Source organism: Vitis riparia, chromosome 14, assembly GCF_004353265.1.
Source record: "Vitis riparia cultivar Riparia Gloire de Montpellier isolate 1030 chromosome 14, EGFV_Vit.rip_1.0, whole genome shotgun sequence".
Taxonomy (NCBI): Eukaryota; Viridiplantae; Streptophyta; class Magnoliopsida; order Vitales; family Vitaceae; genus Vitis; species Vitis riparia.
This window is the reverse complement of record NC_048444.1, coordinates 5,845,763-5,866,942: the sequence shown is the minus strand read 5'-3', so window position 1 is coordinate 5,866,942 and position 21,180 is coordinate 5,845,763. Positions and strand designations below refer to the sequence as shown.

The 21,180-nt window shown below is 37.2% G+C and overlaps 4 protein-coding genes across 6 annotated transcripts; 2 read left to right on the top strand and 2 right to left on the bottom strand.

The window, feature by feature from the left end:
* Window positions 1-2,465: 2,465 nt before the first annotated feature.
* LOC117931340 (WD repeat-containing protein LWD1) lies at window positions 2,466-6,972 on the top strand. Of its 2 annotated transcripts, none has more exons than XM_034852296.1 (2): window positions 2,466-3,596; window positions 6,575-6,972. In XM_034852296.1, exon 1 carries the CDS (start codon window positions 2,540-2,542, stop codon window positions 3,572-3,574), a length of 1,035 nt encoding a protein of 344 aa, XP_034708187.1. In that variant the 5' UTR covers window positions 2,466-2,539; the 3' UTR covers window positions 3,575-3,596; window positions 6,575-6,972. The 2 variants fall into 2 exon arrangements, with proteins under 2 accessions (XP_034708187.1, XP_034708188.1); XM_034852297.1 differs by having other exon boundaries at window positions 6,444-6,972.
* Window positions 6,973-7,455: 483 nt separating this feature from the next.
* Window positions 7,456-8,658, bottom strand: LOC117931341 (heavy metal-associated isoprenylated plant protein 32-like). The gene is made up of 3 exons (XM_034852298.1): window positions 8,568-8,658; window positions 8,365-8,443; window positions 7,456-8,269 (listed from the first exon to the last, which is right to left on the bottom strand). The coding sequence occupies exons 1-3, from the start codon at window positions 8,589-8,591 to the stop codon at window positions 7,605-7,607; spliced, it is 768 nt and encodes a 255-aa protein (XP_034708189.1). The 5' UTR covers window positions 8,592-8,658; the 3' UTR covers window positions 7,456-7,604.
* Window positions 8,659-11,344: 2,686 nt separating this feature from the next.
* LOC117931339 (glyceraldehyde-3-phosphate dehydrogenase A, chloroplastic) lies at window positions 11,345-13,735 on the top strand. Its single transcript, XM_034852295.1, has 5 exons — window positions 11,345-11,519; window positions 11,607-11,723; window positions 12,298-12,605; window positions 12,701-12,945; window positions 13,033-13,735. The coding sequence occupies exons 1-5, from the start codon at window positions 11,478-11,480 to the stop codon at window positions 13,533-13,535; spliced, it is 1,215 nt and encodes a 404-aa protein (XP_034708186.1). The 5' UTR covers window positions 11,345-11,477; the 3' UTR covers window positions 13,536-13,735.
* Window positions 13,736-14,006: 271 nt separating this feature from the next.
* On the bottom strand, window positions 14,007-20,838 carry LOC117931342 (OVARIAN TUMOR DOMAIN-containing deubiquitinating enzyme 12). 2 transcript variants are annotated; one of them, XM_034852299.1, is made up of 10 exons: window positions 20,706-20,838; window positions 19,965-20,137; window positions 18,793-18,866; window positions 17,810-17,864; window positions 17,661-17,735; window positions 16,073-16,146; window positions 15,875-15,923; window positions 14,949-15,033; window positions 14,349-14,405; window positions 14,007-14,249 (listed from the first exon to the last, which is right to left on the bottom strand). In XM_034852299.1, the coding sequence occupies exons 2-10, from the start codon at window positions 20,127-20,129 to the stop codon at window positions 14,203-14,205; spliced, it is 681 nt and encodes a 226-aa protein (XP_034708190.1). In that variant the 5' UTR covers window positions 20,130-20,137; window positions 20,706-20,838; the 3' UTR covers window positions 14,007-14,202. The 2 variants fall into 2 exon arrangements, with proteins under 2 accessions (XP_034708190.1, XP_034708191.1); XM_034852300.1 differs by lacking the exon at window positions 20,706-20,838 and having other exon boundaries at window positions 18,793-18,888; window positions 19,965-20,129.
* Between the last annotated feature and the right edge of the window lie 342 nt (window positions 20,839-21,180).

The following is a 21,180-nucleotide window of genomic DNA, read 5'->3' as shown; positions in this document are numbered from 1 at the left end:
TATTAAATAAAAATAACACCTTATTCTTTGACCTACAAATTAAGGAAAACATAATAATAAAAGACATGTTTGTTAACTTGGAAAATATTTTTTAAATGGATAATTTTGAGAAAATATGTTAATTCTCGTTTTAAAGTAAGTTATTCCTACAAAAAATTGTGGACATGCATATCCATAATGCCTATGTATTTATAGAAATTGGAGAATACTAGATACCTTGTAACAATTTCAATGTGTGAGGTCATACTAATGTTGTTATTGGATGTTTAGAAAATTAAAGTACTATAATAATGTAGGAAAAGTGGAAAATATCCTTATATATTGATAAATTGGCATAATTATATACAAACGAGGAAAATAATCATTATGTTTGTGAGTGATTGCCTTAGAACTAGCAAGTAAACAAGATTCATATTCCTCGAATGAAATGGGTTAAGCTCATAAGGGATCCTATAGAAGGTTGAGTGAGTAGAAATAATATGTCCGACATAACTTGTAAGTAATACTGATTTTGAGAAAAGAGTCTCTTCTTCATTTATATGATGACAACACTATCAATATGATATTATGACGGATTTTATTTTGAATAAGCTCAAGGTAGAAAATGTTGCAAGGTATATATAGGTCATATGTACCCATGGAAGATTCACTTAATTAAGTGAGAGTTATCACGAGGTCGCAACTAAGAGATTAGTTTATTCCATTGTAACTTTGATCATGAGAATCAAAATACCAATGCATGGTCATTAATAGTACTAACACATTTAAAACTAAGTTTCATTACAATATTATATGTTTGACATGTTGAAGTTTAGTTCAAGCACCTAATTTAAGACATGATTCACTATAGATCCTTAAATAGAAGGTATTAACAATGAGCATATATTTAAGTTCAAAAGATTCGTATATCTGTTACATAGTTTAAAGTTACCCTTTTTACTTTCTCATTATTATTTATGAAGTTTTAAACTTTATGTGAGATTGTTGGAATTCAAATGTATTATTGAGAATATTAAAAAGTTTGAAACTTCGATATTTTTTTTTTTTAAAAAAAGGTCCTTATGTATATAAATAAAGATAAATATATTTATTTATCTTTACATAGTATTTTTACCAACAATTGCATAACTCTTCACATGCTTTCCAATGCCTTTAGACTTTGATTCAAATAGGTCATTTTAGTGGTTAAAATGGGCATTCTAGTCCTCTTCTTAGAGTGTGTTTGACTTGAAAAAGGGAAAATCATAATATAATACATCAAAAAAAAAAAAAAACTAATTGCCCTCAAAAGTTGAGGATAAGTACACTTATCACATTAAAAGTTGTTCTCAAAAAAAAAAAGGGAAAATTGTTTTTTGTTCTCAAAAAATAGAAAATAAGATGTTTTCAATAATATATTTTAGTTTTTTTTACTTATTTTCTAAGGTTATTTTTAAAAATAATCATACAAACATGAATAATTATTTAAAATAAAGCACTATATGTAAAAATTATTTTAAAACATATTTAAAAATATAAAAAAAAACATTTTAAAAACATTTCAAATTCTCAAACAAACACTTATTCTATAAAACATCATAGAACAATTTTCAAAACCTATTTTTGAAAACAATTAACAAACATGACCTAATTTTTTATTTTTAAGAACGCAAAATGATTTTTTATTTTCTAGTTATTAAACATGTTTCCATGTTTTACTAATCTAAAGAATAGAAAAACTATTTTAAAAAACAATTATTAAACAGACTCAATAAAACTTTTTTTAAGAATGATTTTATTTAAAAAAAGTTTTCTAAAAAATTATTTTTCAAACTCAAAAATATTTTGTATAATTTTTTAACAAAAGGCATTTAAAAAAAACTTATTTATATTATGAATATTTTTAAGAATATATTTAAATTATTCTATTATTATTTTCATTTGTTCTACTAAAAATAAATCATAAAATATATTAGTTATTTAAAAAACATTTAATATATATATAAAATAAGTAATAACATTTCAAGTTTTTGAAAGAAATAAAATTATAGAAAACATCTTAGAATTATTTAAAAAATTTGCGGTCAAAACTAGTTTCCAAATCATTACCAAAAAAATGCCCTAAATTATTTGGGGATAAAGTATCATAAAAACATAATTCATAAAGTAATGAATAATGTGAGAATCCCGAAAAATACTAAGAAAAAAATATTAAAAATAATAATTTTTTGGGATCCCTACATGAAAAAAAAGGAAAAATTAAATATAAATATAATTAAATAAAAATTTATATATTTTTAAATTATTTAATATTTATCTAAAAAATAAAAAATAAGTAAAATTACATATAAAATAATTTATTAATTTTAAATTTTCTTTAATTTTTTTTCTTTTTACTTTTCACATGACGAAAGGATTCCAAGTTGGGAAATTTGGAAGCAAAATAGAAAAGAGGGTTTATCCGCATGGTTGGTCAGAAACCCACAAAATCCCGTATGAATGCAAAGAAGTACGAACCCCGTATCATATTAGTGTTTCTGAATTGTGACTTGTGAGAGAGATGGGAGCGAGCAGCGATCCGACTCAGGATGCCTCCGATGAGCAGCAGAAGCGATCGGAAATCTACACCTACGAGGCTCCCTGGCACATCTACGCCATGAATTGGAGCGTTCGCCGCGACAAGAAGTACCGTCTCGCCATTGCTAGCCTTCTCGAGCAGTACCCTAATCGTGTCGAGATCGTCCAACTCGACGACTCCACCGGAGAGATCCGCTCCGATCCTAATCTTTCCTTTGAGCACCACTACCCTCCCACTAAGACCATCTTCATTCCCGACAAGGACTGCCAGAAGCCCGACCTGCTCGCCACCTCTAGCGATTTTCTCAGGGTTTGGAACATCTCCGATGATCGCGTTGAGCTCAAATGTCTACTTAATGGGAATCGGAATAGTGAGTTCTGTGGACCGCTCACCTCCTTCGACTGGAACGAGGCGGAGCCCAAGCGGATCGGGACTTCCAGTATTGATACCACTTGTACCATCTGGGATATTGAGAGGGAGACGGTGGATACCCAGCTTATCGCTCATGATAAGGAGGTTTTTGATATTGCTTGGGGTGGCGTCGGAGTTTTCGCCTCTGTTTCTGCTGATGGCTCGGTTAGGGTTTTTGATTTGCGCGATAAGGAGCACTCGACGATTATCTATGAGAGCTCCGAGCCCGACACTCCTCTTGTTCGGCTCGGTTGGAACAAACAGGATCCTAGGTACATGGCTACTATCATCATGGACAGCGCCAAGGTCGTGGTGCTCGACATCCGCTTCCCTACTCTCCCAGTGGTGGAATTGCAGAGGCATCAGGCCAGTGTCAATGCTATTGCGTGGGCGCCCCATAGTTCTTGCCATATTTGCACTGCTGGCGATGATTCACAGGCCCTAATCTGGGATTTGTCATCCATGGGGCAGCCTGTGGAAGGGGGATTGGATCCGATTCTGGCATACACTGCGGGGGCAGAAATCGAGCAGCTGCAGTGGTCCTCCTCCCAGCCCGATTGGGTCGCAATTGCCTTCTCGACTAAGCTTCAGATACTGAGGGTTTAAGCTCCTGGAAATGCAATTGATGGTGGGTTTCCGTTTCACATGTCTTTCTATGCTTTGTTTCTAGTGCTAAATGTACGGTTGTTTATGTTCAAGTTTGGTAAGTGGTGATGATAAAATTGCCTACCCTGTTTTACAAGATTTTTTCCTTTCCTTTATTTTTGATAAGCTTCCTTTCCTTTATGAATTGGTGAACTTTTTCTAGAGTTTAAAATTTCGAGCCTAGATTTAAAATGATCTTAGATTTCATTTCTGTGGTATATTGGAAAATGTTGATACCCAAGCGTAGATGGACGGGGCTCCCATGTGGTGTGCTATTTGTTGAAGTATTAGGTGTGACTGATGATATTGAGTAGTATTTATGCTAAAAAGATTTGTAATACAGTCAATTTAGTATAACTGATGGATAGCAGAAATTTTATGTTGTAAAAATGAAGAACTAGATAAGATTGATACCCAAAGTGATTAGACAATGAGACAGGACTTCAACTGGATTTTTTGGAAGATTGAGGGGGATTAGAAATACTGATTCTTTATCTCTGATGTACTTTGTAATTGTATTGGAGGTTTTTAGCATGATGATGACTAGATCAGTGGCTGGCCAACCAAGACAAGCAATGCTTGTCAAAGAAGGGTGGTGCCACTTTCATCCAAAGGTCTTGAGCAAGCTCCTTGTCTGCATTTTTTTTATCGTGGGATTGGTAAGAACATGGCTTGAATATTTCAAAGGGACCTTTTCTGTGATGCACTTGGAAAGGAGAAGAAGATTGATTGACAAACTAGAAGGTGGTTTTTTGTTCAAAAGCAGGGGCAGGGTGAGCTCGGTATTATGAATCTGGAGGAGGTGCGTAGGTGACTGGTTGTGGAGATGTGAGATTGAAAGGGATAGTAACTGGCAAAAAGTTTTAGCTTGAGAATATGGGAAGGAGTTGGGAGTTGGTGTTGTGAGGATGCAAGTGATTCTTATGAGTAAGGATGGGTTAAGGAGTGGAACTAGTGGTAGATGGAGGAAACTTCTATGATCATCCAACTTTAATGTGGGAAATGGATAGTAGACATCTTTCCAACATGATTTATGGTCTGGTGAGAGCCTCGAATTTGATATTAACTATTTTTTATAGGATTGTAGTCAACTTAGGTGGCTATGGTGGCTGATTATTGGATTTTGGAGATGGTAGAGGGGCATGGGACCTAGGTTTTTTTTAAGACTTCAAAATTGGCAGATCAAGGAAGCCTTCCTTTATGGATCATATCCATGAGGCAAAGAGAGGATGCTTTGAAATGGATTTTGACTCGAGAAATTCCGTGCTAAGAAGGGGATTATTTTTATTGCCAAAGCAATTCTGGTTTCAAATATTCCTATCAAAGTGGCAATTTTTGCTGTGTAACGGTTTTGAAGAAAATCTTAACCATTGACCAGTTGGGAGAGAATCATTCCAAGCTGGGACCGCATATGTAAAATGGACAGGGGGAATGTGAGTCATTGTTTTTTCAATGATTTGTGATCAATGTTTTTCAGTTTCTTTGGAGTTTCTTGGGTACCCCTGAAACAATGAAGTGGAAGGTGTCTAGTTGGCATGGAAATTTTGCTAGGAGGAGAAAAGGAGAGAGTGGAGAGTAGTTTGCTTGAGTCTTGCATGGGAGTTGTGGAAATAGCATCATAGAATGTTTGAAGGCATGGAATGATCAGGATTGAAGCTCAAGGAAGTTTTTCTGTTCTCCCTATATGTCTGTTCTTTTTTTTTCCCTACCTTATGTGTATATCTTCTATACTTCCCATACACTCAGGTTGGCACACTTCTAACACAAACAAATAGTACTCTGAAACAACTCATTGGAACTGAGAAAGTGAACATGGTGCCAGTTGATTTTTTTTGGGGGGGATGGATTATGTCAAGAGTTGATTTATCATATTGGAAGGGCAAGTTTCAGTTCATTATAGGACTAGCTATATTTGTGATAAAAATCATCACACATATTGAGTTTATCTGAAATGAGATGGACGGGTGGCAAAATAGGAAAGAATAAGGTCAGAATAAAAAAGGCTTCCTGATTGACTAGCTATATTTGTGATAAAAATTGTTACACATATTGAGTTTATCCGAAATGAGATGAACGAGTCGCAAAAGAGGAAAGAATAAAGTCAGGATAAAAAAATCTTCCTGATTGCCTAGAGCTAACATTAATGAGTGAGAAAGTTAGAGTCAACTGGAATAGAATTCTTCTGTTGTAATCACAAATAGTCACACATAGTGAGTTTATCTGAAAGGATATGGGTGAGTGGCAAAAGAGGACAGAATATAGTCAGGATAAAAAAGTCTTCCTGATTGCCTAGAGCTAACATTAATGAGTGAGAAAGTAAGAGTCAGTTGGAATAGAATTCTTTTGTTATCTATTATTATCTCTTTGTTTTGCCATCTAATTGTTTTTACCATAGAATGAAAAACCTAGCAAGATAAAAAAGGAGGTAGGCAATTTTCCATGAGGTATTCTATTAGCCAAATGGAATATGTAGGATAAAAATACATTGCTTGGTCTCAGTACTTTGTTATTAAAATCGCCTATTAAAAATGGAAAAAAAAAACATTGTTATAAAAACCTGATCTTGATAAAACTGCCATGGTGAAAGGCAGTTACTGGCTTACAGCTTATTTATACTGATCTTCTCAATCTGACTTTAGCCCCATACAGCCCCCTGTGCCCTTCTTTGATTTAGAAGAAAAACAATTTCATTTCTACAAAATGACTGAAAAAGTAGAATCAATTATTCATTAAAGGTTCAATCTCGTTGTCAAAATTTTTGCTATGATATTAGAACTAATGTTGCAGAAGCTAACAGGCTGAGAATGACTGGATGATTGTTGGTTGCCAGGATCTTCACCCCTTTGGCAGTGGACAAGTGCAGAGGGGCAGAAAACTAGATTAATGTCCTATTTATGATTAAGTCAATTTGCTTCTCTACCCTCTAGATAGAGGTGCTCTAACAAATTTTGAAATATTCAGAAGATTCCATCAAGTGAAGAAGCTCAGGAGGTAAAGATTGTTGTCCGTGCACCACCACCACCACCGCCAATAACTGCTGCTTGCTGGCAACTGCTGATCTAATCTCACAAGGTGTTTCCCAGAACATGTTAATCAAAACTCTTCTTTTTATAGGCATATGTGCCATGGGGATCAAAACATTTAGCTGTTATAATCTTGACTAACTTTTCTTTTATCTTAGGGTGGAAGACCGTCAAACCTCTTTACATGTACCATGCTCACCCATTAACTTTATGTTAATCCTGTGTTAGATATGCTTTTGTAAAGTGCCCATTATGTTAAGATGGAATATGATTGCAGGCATAACTCTTTCTTTCCCTCTTCTTTAATATGAATTAGATGCATTAGTCTTTGTATAACATTTGAGATGCCAATCGCTGTCCATGATAATAATCATTATTTTTGGTGGAAGAAGATGCCCACCACCATTGACCATCCTCTTAAAGATCAGTCATGGCAACTCCTGGGCCACTACATCAAAAGACGAAAATTGTGCTGAAAGTGACAGCAAGTACTCGTCAAACCTAAACAAGCAGATAGTAAACTAGTCTTGTCATTGTAAGCCTGCCTTGTTACTATGGCAAAAGCCATCTCAAAAGTTGAACACAGAAGCTTGTGAGGATCGTGTATCTACCAACAAAATGTATTCCATGTAGGGATCGCTGAAATCTTGCTTGTGATGATCATGTATCTACCAACAAAATGTATGCCACGTAGAGATGGCTGAAATCTTGCTTCCTCTCTCTCTCTCTCTCTCTCTCTCTCTCTCCAAGGTTGTCTCTATTGCCATTGAAAAGTGCAAGTCTAGTAGGTTCCACAACCATATCATTCTGAAGAAATAATGGAAAAACAAGCCAATGACCATTGAGAAAGAGGAAGTCATTTATAGACTACAAAAATTACCCTAAAACTGACTCTGGAATCATACTAGAAAAACCCATTAGGTGGAACAGCTCCTTCCCAAGTGACACTGGGTGGCCATTTGGGGCTCTCACATCACACAACACCCCACAGTATTCTCAACACTGAAGTAATCCCCGACGTGTGCTACTGGAGTCTGGAGTGGCGGCTGAGATACCGACCTTTCCAAGTTGTACAGTCCCTGGCTGCAACAGGTTGGAACAAGAGTAGGAGCTGGAGCTGTGTATGAGTGTATTGCATAATAGGGCAAGGTGATAGCGCATGGCTCCACCATACAACAGTGCTGTGTGCAAGACCTGATATTACCTGTCTCATGCAACATACTTGGATGCATGGTGAAATTTACTTGGGGAGGCAGAGGAGAGTTCTCACTCTTAGTCAGTTTGAGACTAGTACTATTAGTATTGTCACAGCTGTTGGACTCCTTCTGTTCCTTCTTTGAATCCTTGTTCTCACCTCCATCCCCACCCTTTGAGCTTTCTTTACTTTTTTCATTGGCAGTGGCGGATGAGTCGGAGCATTTTGCCTCCTCACACACAGATTTTGATTTTTCTTTCTCTTTTGCCAAGGCCGTGTCCGTTTCCTTGTTTTGTTTTCCGGCGTTTTGATTACCACTGCTCCATATTTCTGCTTGCTTTCCACATTTTTGTAGCTTCTTTATTAGAATTTTAGGATCCACATTCCCCACAACTGTAACTTTAGGCTGCAAAGGGTCGATTTCGGTCTTCAGAACACCTGATGCGTAGAGTCATCAGAATCAGCAGCAGAAAAAAGAGCTCTAGTTACATGAAATGAAGAGTTGACAAGGCAGTGGGCGCTTCTTTCATTACCTTCAATACTCTGTAACACCTTCTTAACCTTCCTCTTGCAACCATCACAACAGTTGACAGTAACCTTCAATTCGACCTTCTGGAATAAAGGCAATGCAACTTGGGTTTAGACCAACCATAGGTGAAAACACAAGCAGAAGAAAAACAAAGGAAAAGCAGTGAGACATTTGAGAAACGAAGGCATGTCAGTGGCTTCAGCACACCTTTAAATCAACTTCCTTTGCCATGTCCCCTCACTCCTCAGTTTTGTCTGATGGAGGTGAGAAGGTGGGAAGTAGGAAAAAAGCCTAAGAGGAAACAAGGAAGAGAGAGATAAGCTGTGACTGCAACTATCAGTGGAGTGCCTGGCCTTCATTTATATACACCCCAAGAAAAGTGTACGAGGTGGGGACATTAATAGTATAGTGAAGCTTGCTTAATGGCCTTTCCTTTTCGACATTATACTATATTATATATTGGCTTTGATATTGTTCCCACTCAAAAGCACTAGCTCCAGCTTTCTCCTCAAGCAAAAATATGCAGCTTCATCCTTGTGTGAATGTTCTCAAATGTGATCCCCTCCCCTTTTTCTGCAACACCCCATGTAACAATTTCTCAAGTGGCATGGTTATACCTTAAGCTGCATCCAACAGTACCATGCTCCGTGTCTGCTTCTTTTTCGGCAAATCAAGATAGCCGAAAAGGATTCTCTCCCAGCTACCATCAAGTGGAGGGTAAGCTACCGATTAACTTAAAAATTTGAGTTGTTAGAGATAACGGGTGAATTCCCAAGTACCATCAAGTGGATGTCAAGCTACTAATTAACTTAATGAGTTGTAGAGATAACGGGTGAATTCTCAAGTACCATCAAGTGGATGTCAAGTTACCAATTAACTTAAAAACTTAAGTCGTTAGATAATGGGTGAACAATATATATTAAATAATTTCATCATTATCAAGGAAACTTGGCTCATGGGAAATAAAAGACATTTGCTTACATTGTACCGTACAAGTATTGTACTAAATTTGAATGAATAGTTGTTAACTTTATTTGAAAAATAAAAAATATAAAAGAAAAACAATCAACTCATTCTGTGTAGTGGTCCTTTCTTTAGCTCCCTTTTGCTTATTTTGTTTGATGGAGGACTGTGCAAAGACAACAGGGATCCCAATATTCGGTCTATTTACAACTATACTTGTGACTATAATTAAAGGACTTAAGACTTGAGTGGTTTCTTTTGATTATAAAAAGTGGTTTTACAATCAAACAAACACATCTTGTTTGGGAGGTAAGAAAAAACTTGCACTGCCCATATTAGTAACCAGGAAGAGAGAATGAGAGCCATCCACGTGGGGTTGATTGGCATATCCTTTCTAGTACAAAGACAAAAGCAGAGACGCAGTCCTAAGTTCATTCTTCCAAATGGTGAATAAATTAATATGATTTGAGCCCTCAATTGATTCCATATTGTTAAGCACCGGACGTGGTATGCCCTCTAAAACTTGAGTGGTGGCTTTGAATCATATCAATGTATGAAATTGTATGTATGGCCCTGTAGGAGTAACAAAGTGTCTTGGGAAAATAGATTGCTGATTAGCCTCCAGTGAACTGATATTGTTCGATTTGTCCTTCTGGGTTGCACGTATCTGTCCTACACACCTCTTCTTTTAAAGATACTTAGCTTCCTAACTCACTTTTCTTATTTTTTATCTGGGACTACCTAGGTTTCAACTAACTTAACCCTCCGAATATTCCCCCTTGTCCTGGACGCCAATTTACCAACTGGGTGTGTGTTTTGGCTTAGGGGTGATATCCATCAACCATACCCAAGTAACCAATCTCTTCTTCTTCTTCTTCTTCTTCTTCTTCTTCTTTCTTTCTTTCTTTTTCCTTTTTCCTTTTTCTTTTTTTTTTTCTTTTCTTTTTGTGAGTGGACCAACTAATGAAGAGAGGCCCCGAGAGAACGATGGTTGAAAATTTGAAACCTTAGGATGAGTGAAACCTTGAAATAAGTGCGTTCTCCGATATGGGTCAAATTTCATTGTGCCTTCGGATGATCAAGTCCCGAAATGAATACAAATAAATATGACGTCATATGACATAAAGAGGATAATCGATTGTTTTTCAGATGAGATGACTAAGTCCATCCTAACAAAGTATGACTAATAAGTGATACGGATGTATTGCATGGAGACATTATTCTTGTGATCTAAGAAAGGTGTGGACTTACTTCTGGCCTTTCCTTGACCTTATTGATAGTATGGGGATTGGGAGCTTGTTAGTCGCTTAGTACTGTAGTCATCTCTCTTTCCTATCCCTTTCTGTTGTTGATGAGTTATGGAATATTTTGTGGGTACATGGATTGCCACCCTTTTTCTCTTGCTTATTACCCAAATTTACCTATCAAAAAATTCTAGTCAAGTGAAATGGTCTTTAAGCTCAGTGAAGACCATATGGTAGACAGTCTAAGATAGTGGAGGGGGCGGAAAAGTAGATGGGCTGGCAGGCTATGACTGTCGAAAGAAGATTAGTTACAAACTCCAATTTTTTTCCTACTGTAAGCGAATCCCTTTTCCCAAAATTCGAATAAGGGAGATAAAGGATCCAACAAAGATGTTGAAAATCGTCGCCGGCGATAATATGGCCTTGTGAATGTGGGGGGTGGGGGCAAGTGACCCAAAAGCCCCATGTGAGGTCAAATAAAGGCAGACCACAATTGATTCCATCAGTTCCATCAGATTCATCCACACCCCTTTTAAATCTCATCTCTTGAGAGCATAACCATACATTTTCATTTTTATTTCATGTAAATTTGTAGGGAAGTTGTTGGCATTCACACATTGAAGAAGGCCCACTTGGAAAATCAGGCTGAGGCCCAAGGGCCATAAACTGGCCGTTGGGTGGTAAGAGGAGAGGCAGACAATGGAACTTGGAAGGGTGGGGGGGTGACACAACCACAGCCATTCATTGGATGTGAGGCTATCCATAATCTCATCATCTCTTTCTTTTAGCCATCCCAATTAACCACCACTACCACTTCCACCTCCTCTACTATTTCAAATTTAGAAGCTTTGTGAAGGGGATTTCCCAACTGCTTTGCCACTCCTTTTGCTACTACACTGCTTCTTTCCAAATGGCCTCGGCTACTCTCTCTGTAGCCAAACCATCTCTTCAGGTTCCTGCATGCTTACTACTCTTTTTTTTATCTTTTTGTTCTCTTTGTAGTAGTACTTGTGACATAATGATACTCTACTTTGTTCAGGCGAATGGGAAGGGATTTGCAGAATTCTCAGGACTCCGCAACTCCTCAGCTTGCCTTTCCTTCAACAGGAAAACCTCTGATGATTTTCTTTCAGTCGTCGCCTTCCAGACTTCTGCTGTGAGTTCTTTCCTTTGCTTTCTTTGGCTCTGATGATCTTAGGAGAAGAGAGATGCATGCTATCTGTGTTGTTATTGTTATTGTTATATGAACTTATGTTGGATGATTGAAAAGCAATTCCCTCTATTGATTGAGACTATTTAAAGACAAAAATGATATAGCCCAAAATGAACCCGATTTCTCAAATTGGAATATAAAGGACTTTGGCCATGAATGTAGCAATCACTGAACCAGACTTAATGGAAGATGGGGCCTTCACTGAATTGTAATTGTCCTGCTCATGTTCTTTTTCAGAAACTTATCCATACATTTAGTGTTTAGTGTTTAGTGGTGTCCATTTTATCAGGGTGTGAATGATAATGTGTGTACCTGCATTGAGTAATACTACTGAACAGACACACACGGTATTGATGATTCTAATTTTGTGAAATCAAAGATGGAACCCATGAAGCATTTCTCATATGATTTCAGTGAACATTGGTATCCTATGTTATGTTGGGCACTTGGAAATATGTATAATGTTGCTTCTTGTGTTGGGGGTGGCACTTGTGATTTATGAATTATGATTGTGAAGGTGGGAAGCAACAGTGGGGGATACAGAAAAGGAGTAACAGAAGCAAAGCTAAAGGTGGCAATAAATGGATTTGGGAGGATTGGGAGGAACTTCTTGAGGTGCTGGCATGGCAGGAAGGACTCCCCCTTGGATGTCGTTGTCGTCAATGACACAGGAGGTGTCAAGCAGGCTTCCCATCTCCTCAAGTATGACTCCATCCTTGGCACCTTTGAGGCAGATGTCAAGGCAGTCGGCGATGATGCCATCTCTGTGGATGGCAAGGTCATCAAGGTCGTCTCCAGCCGCAACCCTCTTGACCTCCCATGGGGGTAACTAATACTAATCACCCATCAAGTTTTTTGGATCGAATGGACTAATTAGCATTCACATTCATAATGGTGATGGCTTTTGTTACATGGTCCAGGGACTTGGACATTGATCTAGTGATAGAAGGGACAGGGGTGTTTGTGGACAGAGATGGTGCAGGCAAGCACATCCAGGCAGGGGCCAAGAAGGTGCTCATCACTGCCCCAGGAAAGGGTGACATCCCAACCTATGTCGTCGGCGTCAATGCAGACGAATACAATCATGATGAGTCCATCATCAGCAATGCTTCCTGCACAACCAACTGCCTTGCCCCCTTCGTCAAGGTCCTCGACCAGAAGTTCGGTAATTTTACATACCCCTTTCGTCTGTTTGTCACCATGGTCTTCCCTCCATCGCTTTGAATGATGGGAGCTTAAAAATTCATGGCAGGAATCATCAAGGGCACCATGACAACAACTCATTCCTACACTGGGGACCAGAGGCTCCTTGACGCCAGCCACCGTGACCTTAGACGTGCGAGAGCTGCAGCTCTCAACATTGTGCCAACATCCACGGGAGCAGCAAAGGCAGTGGCCCTTGTCCTCCCAACTCTCAAAGGCAAGCTCAATGGCATTGCCCTGCGTGTGCCCACCCCAAATGTGTCGGTTGTGGACCTTGTTGTTCAGGTGTCCAAGAAGACCTTTGCAGAGGAGGTGAATGCTGGTTTCAGGGACAGTGCTGAGAAGGAGCTCCAAGGGATTCTCTCTGTGTGTGATGAGCCCCTGGTTTCAGTTGACTTCAGGTGCTCTGATGTGTCCTCGACCGTGGACTCATCACTGACCATGGTTATGGGAGATGACATGGTTAAGGTGATAGCTTGGTATGACAATGAATGGGGTTACTCTCAAAGGGTTGTGGATTTGGCTGATATTGTGGCCAACAAATGGAAATGATGAGCGGATTTGGGAGTAGTGGCTTCATCAGCTTTGGGGTTTTTCTTTTTTTCTCATTCCTGTTCTAATTTTCGCGTTTCTATTTTTGCCATGAAGTTCTGATGAGAATGTGAAACATCTTCTCTTGTATGTTATTATGCAATAAGAATTCAGTTCTATCATTGAGAGGTCCGTGTGCCTCTACACTTTCCTCCTTTCAATTCAGTAGTGTTGAATTTGTGGAAAAAATTCTGATTGCCATCCCAAATCAAATTCAATTGGGGTTAGCTTTCTTTTTTTACTTTATTATTATTTTTTTTCTTTTTCTCAAAATCAACCCAAATTGCAAAGAGGGTTGCCAAGCCCACCCAAGATATGAGTTTGGTTTGGGTTGAATGTGCCCAAGTTATACCCTAGTTTATACCAACTATTTTCCTTCAGATGGCTGGGGTACAGATCAAGTTAGCTTCACTTAATCAAAGACATCAATCATGTTAAAGAATAAAATGTAATATTTAATAGATCTCAACATCAGTACTTTTCATTTTGTTCTGTCATCCAATCTGAATATCTATAATACATGAACTTTATGGAGAAAATAACAAAATGAAACCATCTAAGGAAAATATGCACATTATAAAAATTTTCAAAGGCTCCTTAATGCTGTCCAAAAATCATTAATCTGCCTCTAGAACAACCAGTGTTTCTTCCTTGGCTTCTGCCTAATTGGAGCATCTGCACAAAGAAAACATAGACACATTTTAAAATCATTACCACCACATAAACCTTTTGAGGCTCGCACCTACATTAATTAGAGTTCAGTATGATACGAACCTTTGATTTCATATAGTGAATTGTAATGTACCTCAGACCAGAAACTCAACCACAGCTCTATATCAAGAAAACAGGAAGGTGTAAGAATACAAGGTCATAGGGACCACAGAAGTATGCTTCTCAGATAAGTTAAACTATCTTGAAGATGGAGACTAGTCCCACAACCCCCATCGCTTATAGATTATAAGATTGTGCCTGATCTGAGTGACTAAAATCCAAGTACATAAAAATCCTAACTAGAAGTGCATGTTGATAAGACAGACGGGCTTATGAACATGATGGGGTGAAAATTTGGCAGCTTTTTTCTTCCATGTAAGTTAAATGGATGCCACGAGTTGAATACATCTTGCACAAGGAGCTTACTGGGAAGAAAGAGGATTACTACGATATAAAAATTCAACATTATCTTATGACTGACCCAACTTCAGAGAGAAAAAATGCAGAAAGGAGAAAACAAGCTATATTTATTTGGCAAAATTGGGGCCTATTTTGTGTGTGTGTGTGTGTGTGTGTGTGTGTGTGAGAGAGAGAGAGAGAGAGAGATTCTATTTTGTAAACTTTAACATGGGGGAAGGGGAAAATAATTTTTTACTGTCTTACCTCGTTTGGGTGCCTGGTATTGAGGGATTATTTCAATAAAACAGGTGTCTCTGAATGAAGTCAAGAGACATATCTTTGCTGCAAACTGCATATAAATGGATCCAAATTATTAGCTCACGAAGTATCAGAAATGACATAATAAACTAGAATGATGATAGATAAATGAAGCTAAAAGAGGTACCAGCAAAATAATTTAAGAAAAAAATAAAGAAATTCAACAAAATGTATATTTCCTCCATGCAAAAAAGCACATATCTAACACTAGCTGCATTGACATCAGCATCATCTTCCACTTGCAAGAGGAAACTGTTTTTAAATCATGTATAGCTTTTTTCATCTCTTTCTTCATAGGAAAAAATGGAATATCTAGGTTGGCTGACAAAAATGTTTTAAAATTTTATTTCATGGTACCATAGATTGTAAAAAATCTGGCAAAACCCATATGGTGCTGTGATGCAAATGTAATAATATAACATTTCACGCATTCCACAGATAGCATTCTATCACTGAAGCGATTGAATTATATACTTCCTAGCAATATGCTGCTCAAAAGAACTTTGCAGCAAGGAAAATCCTAATTATCTTAAAACCAATACAAATTTCAAAGTCAAGCATGAAGTCCTCTATAAAATGAAAATCAGTTTAAAGTTCATTCAACAAGGCCTACAACTATCTCAGTTGTTCATGCCGGAGCAAGCATGAAGTTAGGAAATCAACTATAATAAGAAGCCATGTATAAAAAGAAAAGCATTTTAAAGTTCATTCAAGAATACCTACAGCTACCTAGGTTGACCAAAATGAATTCATGCCAGAGTAATTTTGCTAAAGCAATGAACACAACATTCTCCCAAATATCACAGTGATCAATAAACAGAGAGAGAGAGAGAGAGAGAGAGAGGGAGGGAGGGAGGAAGGGAGTACCATACCCTATCAGCTGCAGCTTGTAAGGTAATATGGTCACCCCATTCACCAGACCTGCATCAGGCAGAAAGTTAGAGGCACAAACAGAAATCTCCTGCACCAGCACATAGATGAAACACTTCTAAACCTTGATGTAAATGCATCAACTGATGTATGGTGCATTAAAATGATGAAAGCAAAAACCCCAAGAAACGTTATCCTACTTTGCCATCTTCTTGTAATAGCGCTTGTACTTCATTGGGACATAGCCTTCATACAGAGATCGGTAGTCCTTTAGCTGCCACAGGAAAATATAATACAACATAAACAGTTGAGTTAGCATTTTTCACCTGTATTTAATAAATAACAAACAAAAGAAAATTTTTGTAGGACTGGTTATAACAATAGTGACTATCATCTTAAGGACTAATTAAGTAGGTCAATTCAACTCATCAGTCTTTCAACTATTAGCAGTCATGTCCATGAATCTTCATTGATCATTCTAACCCAACGGACATGCATCAGATTCCCATTGCAATAAGATTACACTTGGTTCGGGGATGAAGGCATTTCAATTTCAATTTCATTTTAGGACACCAACATCAATATATTCCTTTTAAGAATGCATGTGCCCATGCATCCATCCACATATATACATTAAGTGAAGTAAAAATTTTAAGGTATTTGAATAAAAGTTAAAAATTTTAGATACTATGTATAACTTCATGATCTGAGTTTTCGACTACTCAGTGGATGTTCCATAGCAATTTATAACTTCAATCATGTACTTCCTGACTCAAACATAATCTCAGTCCTTTGACTTACAAACACATGTTTATCCACACTATTTTTTTCTAAGCCAAAATATATATTTTGGTATGGCTTTAGTATTTCTTCACCAAATACCAAAATAAAGTCACCATTTCTTTAAACTTGGACAAAAAAGGGAGAATAATGAACTGTTTAATTTAGTCAAACTAACTACCCTTTCGCCCTCTTTCTCCAAACACTACACTAAATGATGAACTGTTGAAACAGGAAGGTGATGACAGAAGTTGTGATAGTGAAAAAGTTTGTTCAAGATGGCTTGATTGTAGCAATAGCAATGATGTTGGATTCATGAATGTGGTGATGCTAGTTTTTATGGCTTTTTAAGGACAGTTATGGGTCATCCTAGGTGTTGGTGGTGATGGTGAAGGCCACAAGATGGAGGCAACACCAGGTTGTTAATATATATATGGGATGAAGAATCAACAGAAGGAAGGATAAGCTATCCTTAAAGAAAGATACATGAAGAATATTGTTGGGCTTTATCTGGACAGAATTTTTTGATAGGCAAACAAAATTGTATTAACAGTGCCAAATCACAAAAAAAGGCAAAAGTACATGGGACAGACTTCATTTGGACAATAAAATCCTTGCTAATATATAGAGGGGATGAAATGATTCATTAATAAATTAATCAAGAAAAAAGAAGGATGCACTATTCTTCAAAAAAGGATAAAAAGAAGAGACATGAAGAACACTGGTGGGCTTATTTCGACAGCTTGTTAACATTGTTCTCTCCCGTCCTTACTAATATATATATACAAGGATTTGAAGCCAACATCTGCAACCTTGAGAGTTATAAATTTCTTTCTCCTAGCTAAAATCCAGTGCTTGAATTTAGAGCGAAATTTCATCAGGACTCTCCACCCATGACAGAAGATTTAGAACTAGGGGCCCCAAATCTAATCTCCAACCCCAACATTAAGAACCAAATGTACCTCAGTCTCCAAGACAAATTTCTGATCATTTCAAAGGCGCTCTTACCTGTTTCACAATTTCTTTGCGAACATGCTTGTGATATTCAGGTGACTTGTACATCTGGTCTGAGAGTGCACGAAACTGCAGATAAAGGGGAAAAAATCAATATACCTCTTGAAGGTAGTATTTCCAAATTGCTTCAGAACCGCACAAACCTGACAATTGCCATCTCCAGAGACCTTCACTTCATATAACCTGTAAACATTTAGCCTGGGAGAAAACGATGAGATAAATTTATTCAGCCCAGTTGGAGCAACAAACACACATATCCATATTAAAAAATTTTGGCATGGTTTTAATGAAACAACCCAATTGAGTAACACTGTTTTAAAGGAAAAAACATGAGGCGAAGTTTGAAGACCTTGAAAAGTTTGAGGCAGATGCCTTCATATTAGGTTCAGGCTGACTCAAAGAGATAGATTAATTCCTTAACTTATCCAAAATTGAATAGCAAATAGAAAACATAAGAAGAACATTTCCAAGGTCTCTATATGAACAAATTGTAGCAAGGGAATGATGAACTTCAAATTTCTATGGAAAAAGCTTAAGTCAAAGTTTCAGCATCTCCAGTTTGAAAAGTAAATTGAGAGGTTACATAGAAGCTGACTATCTATTCGCTTTTGAAATGAGATCCTCCATGTTTAGAGCCATTCCTGATATGATAACTCTCTCCTTAAGGCAGTTCAAACATGGGCATGGTGATCAACAAAAACACCAATAAAGAGAAGCGGCTTGATTGAAGTCAAAGGTGCTTCAAAGCAAGAGATGAGAACCAAAAGAGCTTGGGCAGAGGAAGTGAAGAAATGCATTTTCATTGTTGTGGTTACAATTATAATTGATATTATTTTTCTAGCCATTCCAAAAAAGTAAATAAATAAATACAAACACACTGAGCAGTCATATCAGTATATTTTGGAAGAAAAGCTAAATTTTCAGATTGCCTCAATACTTCAAATATTGTTTCAAAACTTAATAATTGGTCTTCTACATTTCTTAATTTTCAATTTTCCTAATTTCAATCTTTTACTCACGTTTCCCAGAAAAGAAAATTGTAAAAAAAAATCATTTGATACTTCTTAGGAAATTCACCCACGAAGAAATTTCTAGGGAGCACTACGACTATCAAATATATACATACCTTTGCTGCAATCGTTGGTGATCCAAACTTGCATCACTCAAGTTAGGGATATAGAAATTTATCCGCGGGACATGCTGAAATTTCAAGAAGTCAATTCTAGAAGAAATCACAAGAGTTTCTTTCAGTGACAAACAGGAAATTCAGATAAATAAAACCATATAAAAATCAACAAACTAAAACATTTAGTATGCAATGATCATAAAAGTCAATCACAAGATAATGGATGACATAATATCATTAAAACTCTCTTGAAATAAGCATACACTTATTGTCCCAACATTGAAGTAATGCAGAAGAATAAGAAGACAAATGTGCAAACAAGGCCAAGAAGTCTTATGCACCAAGGATACAAGCTTTCTTCATTTAAAAGAGAATAATAATAAAAAAATTTAGACATTGCACGAATTTTGAGATTACTTGGACAAGTCTTAAAAGACATTATATCATCCTCTTCATTCACAAACATATGTTATATGTGTGAAAGCAGAAACCCACCACCTAAGGGCCCCCAAACAACAACCCCACCCCACACACGCGCACACACCTTTTGAGCAGAAACTTTTTTTCAGTATATAACACAAAAGGTGACATTGTCACTCCCCTGAACCTACTCCAACAATGGGATCCTTAACCAGAGAGGTGCAGCTGCCATAACAATTCAACCGATGATAGTATATATATATATATAGTGTGCAATATAATAAAAACAATCAAATCGTTGTTGAATGCCAAGCAAAAGTGGAAATCGGCACCGATGCAAGAGTCAAATATTGATATGAGTTCCACATGCAAAGTTCATACATGAAGATAGAGTGGGATGAATACTTGCAAGACATGTTTGTATATCATGGTTATCATATTAACATAGCATTGCATAAGGATATGGTCATCTTGTATTCTCCAATAATTCAATAAATGAACCAGTGCCTGTATATTCTGGGGGCATCCACCAACTTCAGAAAAGAATTTCCTAAACAGATGGCGAATTGGTGGAACCCATCCATCCATCCATCCATCAAAACATGACAGTTCAACCAAATGTCTAGCAGTGGAGACATGTTCAAGTTTAGTGCTCAAACAAATCATACTTAAATATCCCCAGAGGCATTGAATAAAAAAGGTTGATCTAACTCCATGAATTAAAGAAGATCAAGAATGACCAAGAATCTTACACGAACAGGTTCCAGACTGGCAAGGCGTCTACCAACTGCACCATCTAACTTAGCAAACTCTTCCGACAGTACAACAGCAATCATTCGGTCATCTTCCAAATCCTGCTGACTGCTTAAGGAAGTTGAGCTTGAACATTCACCCACGCTCTGCATTCCGTTGGTCATGACTCGTACCTGAGTAACAACAGACAACATGTTCACACAATAACCACAAAAGGTCAACAACAACCACCATCTTTGGATGACACCGACATTAAAAAACTCTACCATCCCACAAACAAGAACCCATAAATAATCAACAGGATAGCCACTTTCCTAGTTCATATGATCATAGTACCATATTTCAGCCCAATCAACCATAAGCAACGAAGCCAATGATGTATTCCAGAACCACATCAACCCCTCAATCCCCCAATCAAATGGGGGCCTAAATCTTGATACCAAAAGCTCAGAAACATAGAGGAAGCCGAGATCTTCTCAAGGATCTCACACATCCATCTGAGATTTAAGACACAACCAAAGCACAACTCCACAAAGAGGTGGCTCAGCCTGGCGTATCATACGAAATCGAATAAATTCAATTGATTGGTAGAAATAGAAAGTAGAAATCCTCCTATACACAATGGCCTAACAATCCAGAAAACGAAACCAATCCCACATCTGTATTTACCACTGAAGGAATTCAAATCAGACGAATCAAACAAAAATGTACATCAAAAAATGAGATGAGAGAGTCCGGTTACCTCCGATCACCGATCTCTACGAAGGGTGTAGAAGGAGAGAAAAGAAAAGGTGTTTTTTTTCTTTAATTATATTTCTGCGTTGCGTATGGACTAATGGGTGATGGGTGGTTGAGACAATGGGCCCGTTTCTGCAAAGGAGAGAGACACAGACTCCTGTGCTAAATATCCGGTTGGTTGTGCTGCTCTTCCCGCGCCTCAAGACGCGCGTGTGTGCGCTTTTTCCCAAAATATTCTTATTCAATCTTTCCAAATATTATCACTTTTAATTAAATTAATGAATACTCGAATGGTCATTACTTTTGTTTTCGTCATCAAACCCGCACCAAACCCTTTCTTATATGACTAAAAACGTGTTTCACGGTGATTTTAGAAAATATTTTTTAAATTTTTAATATTTGAAAAATAAAAAGTTTATAATATTAAAAAAAGTTAAAAATGCTTTTTATAATTTTTACCGACTCTTAGTCCAAATG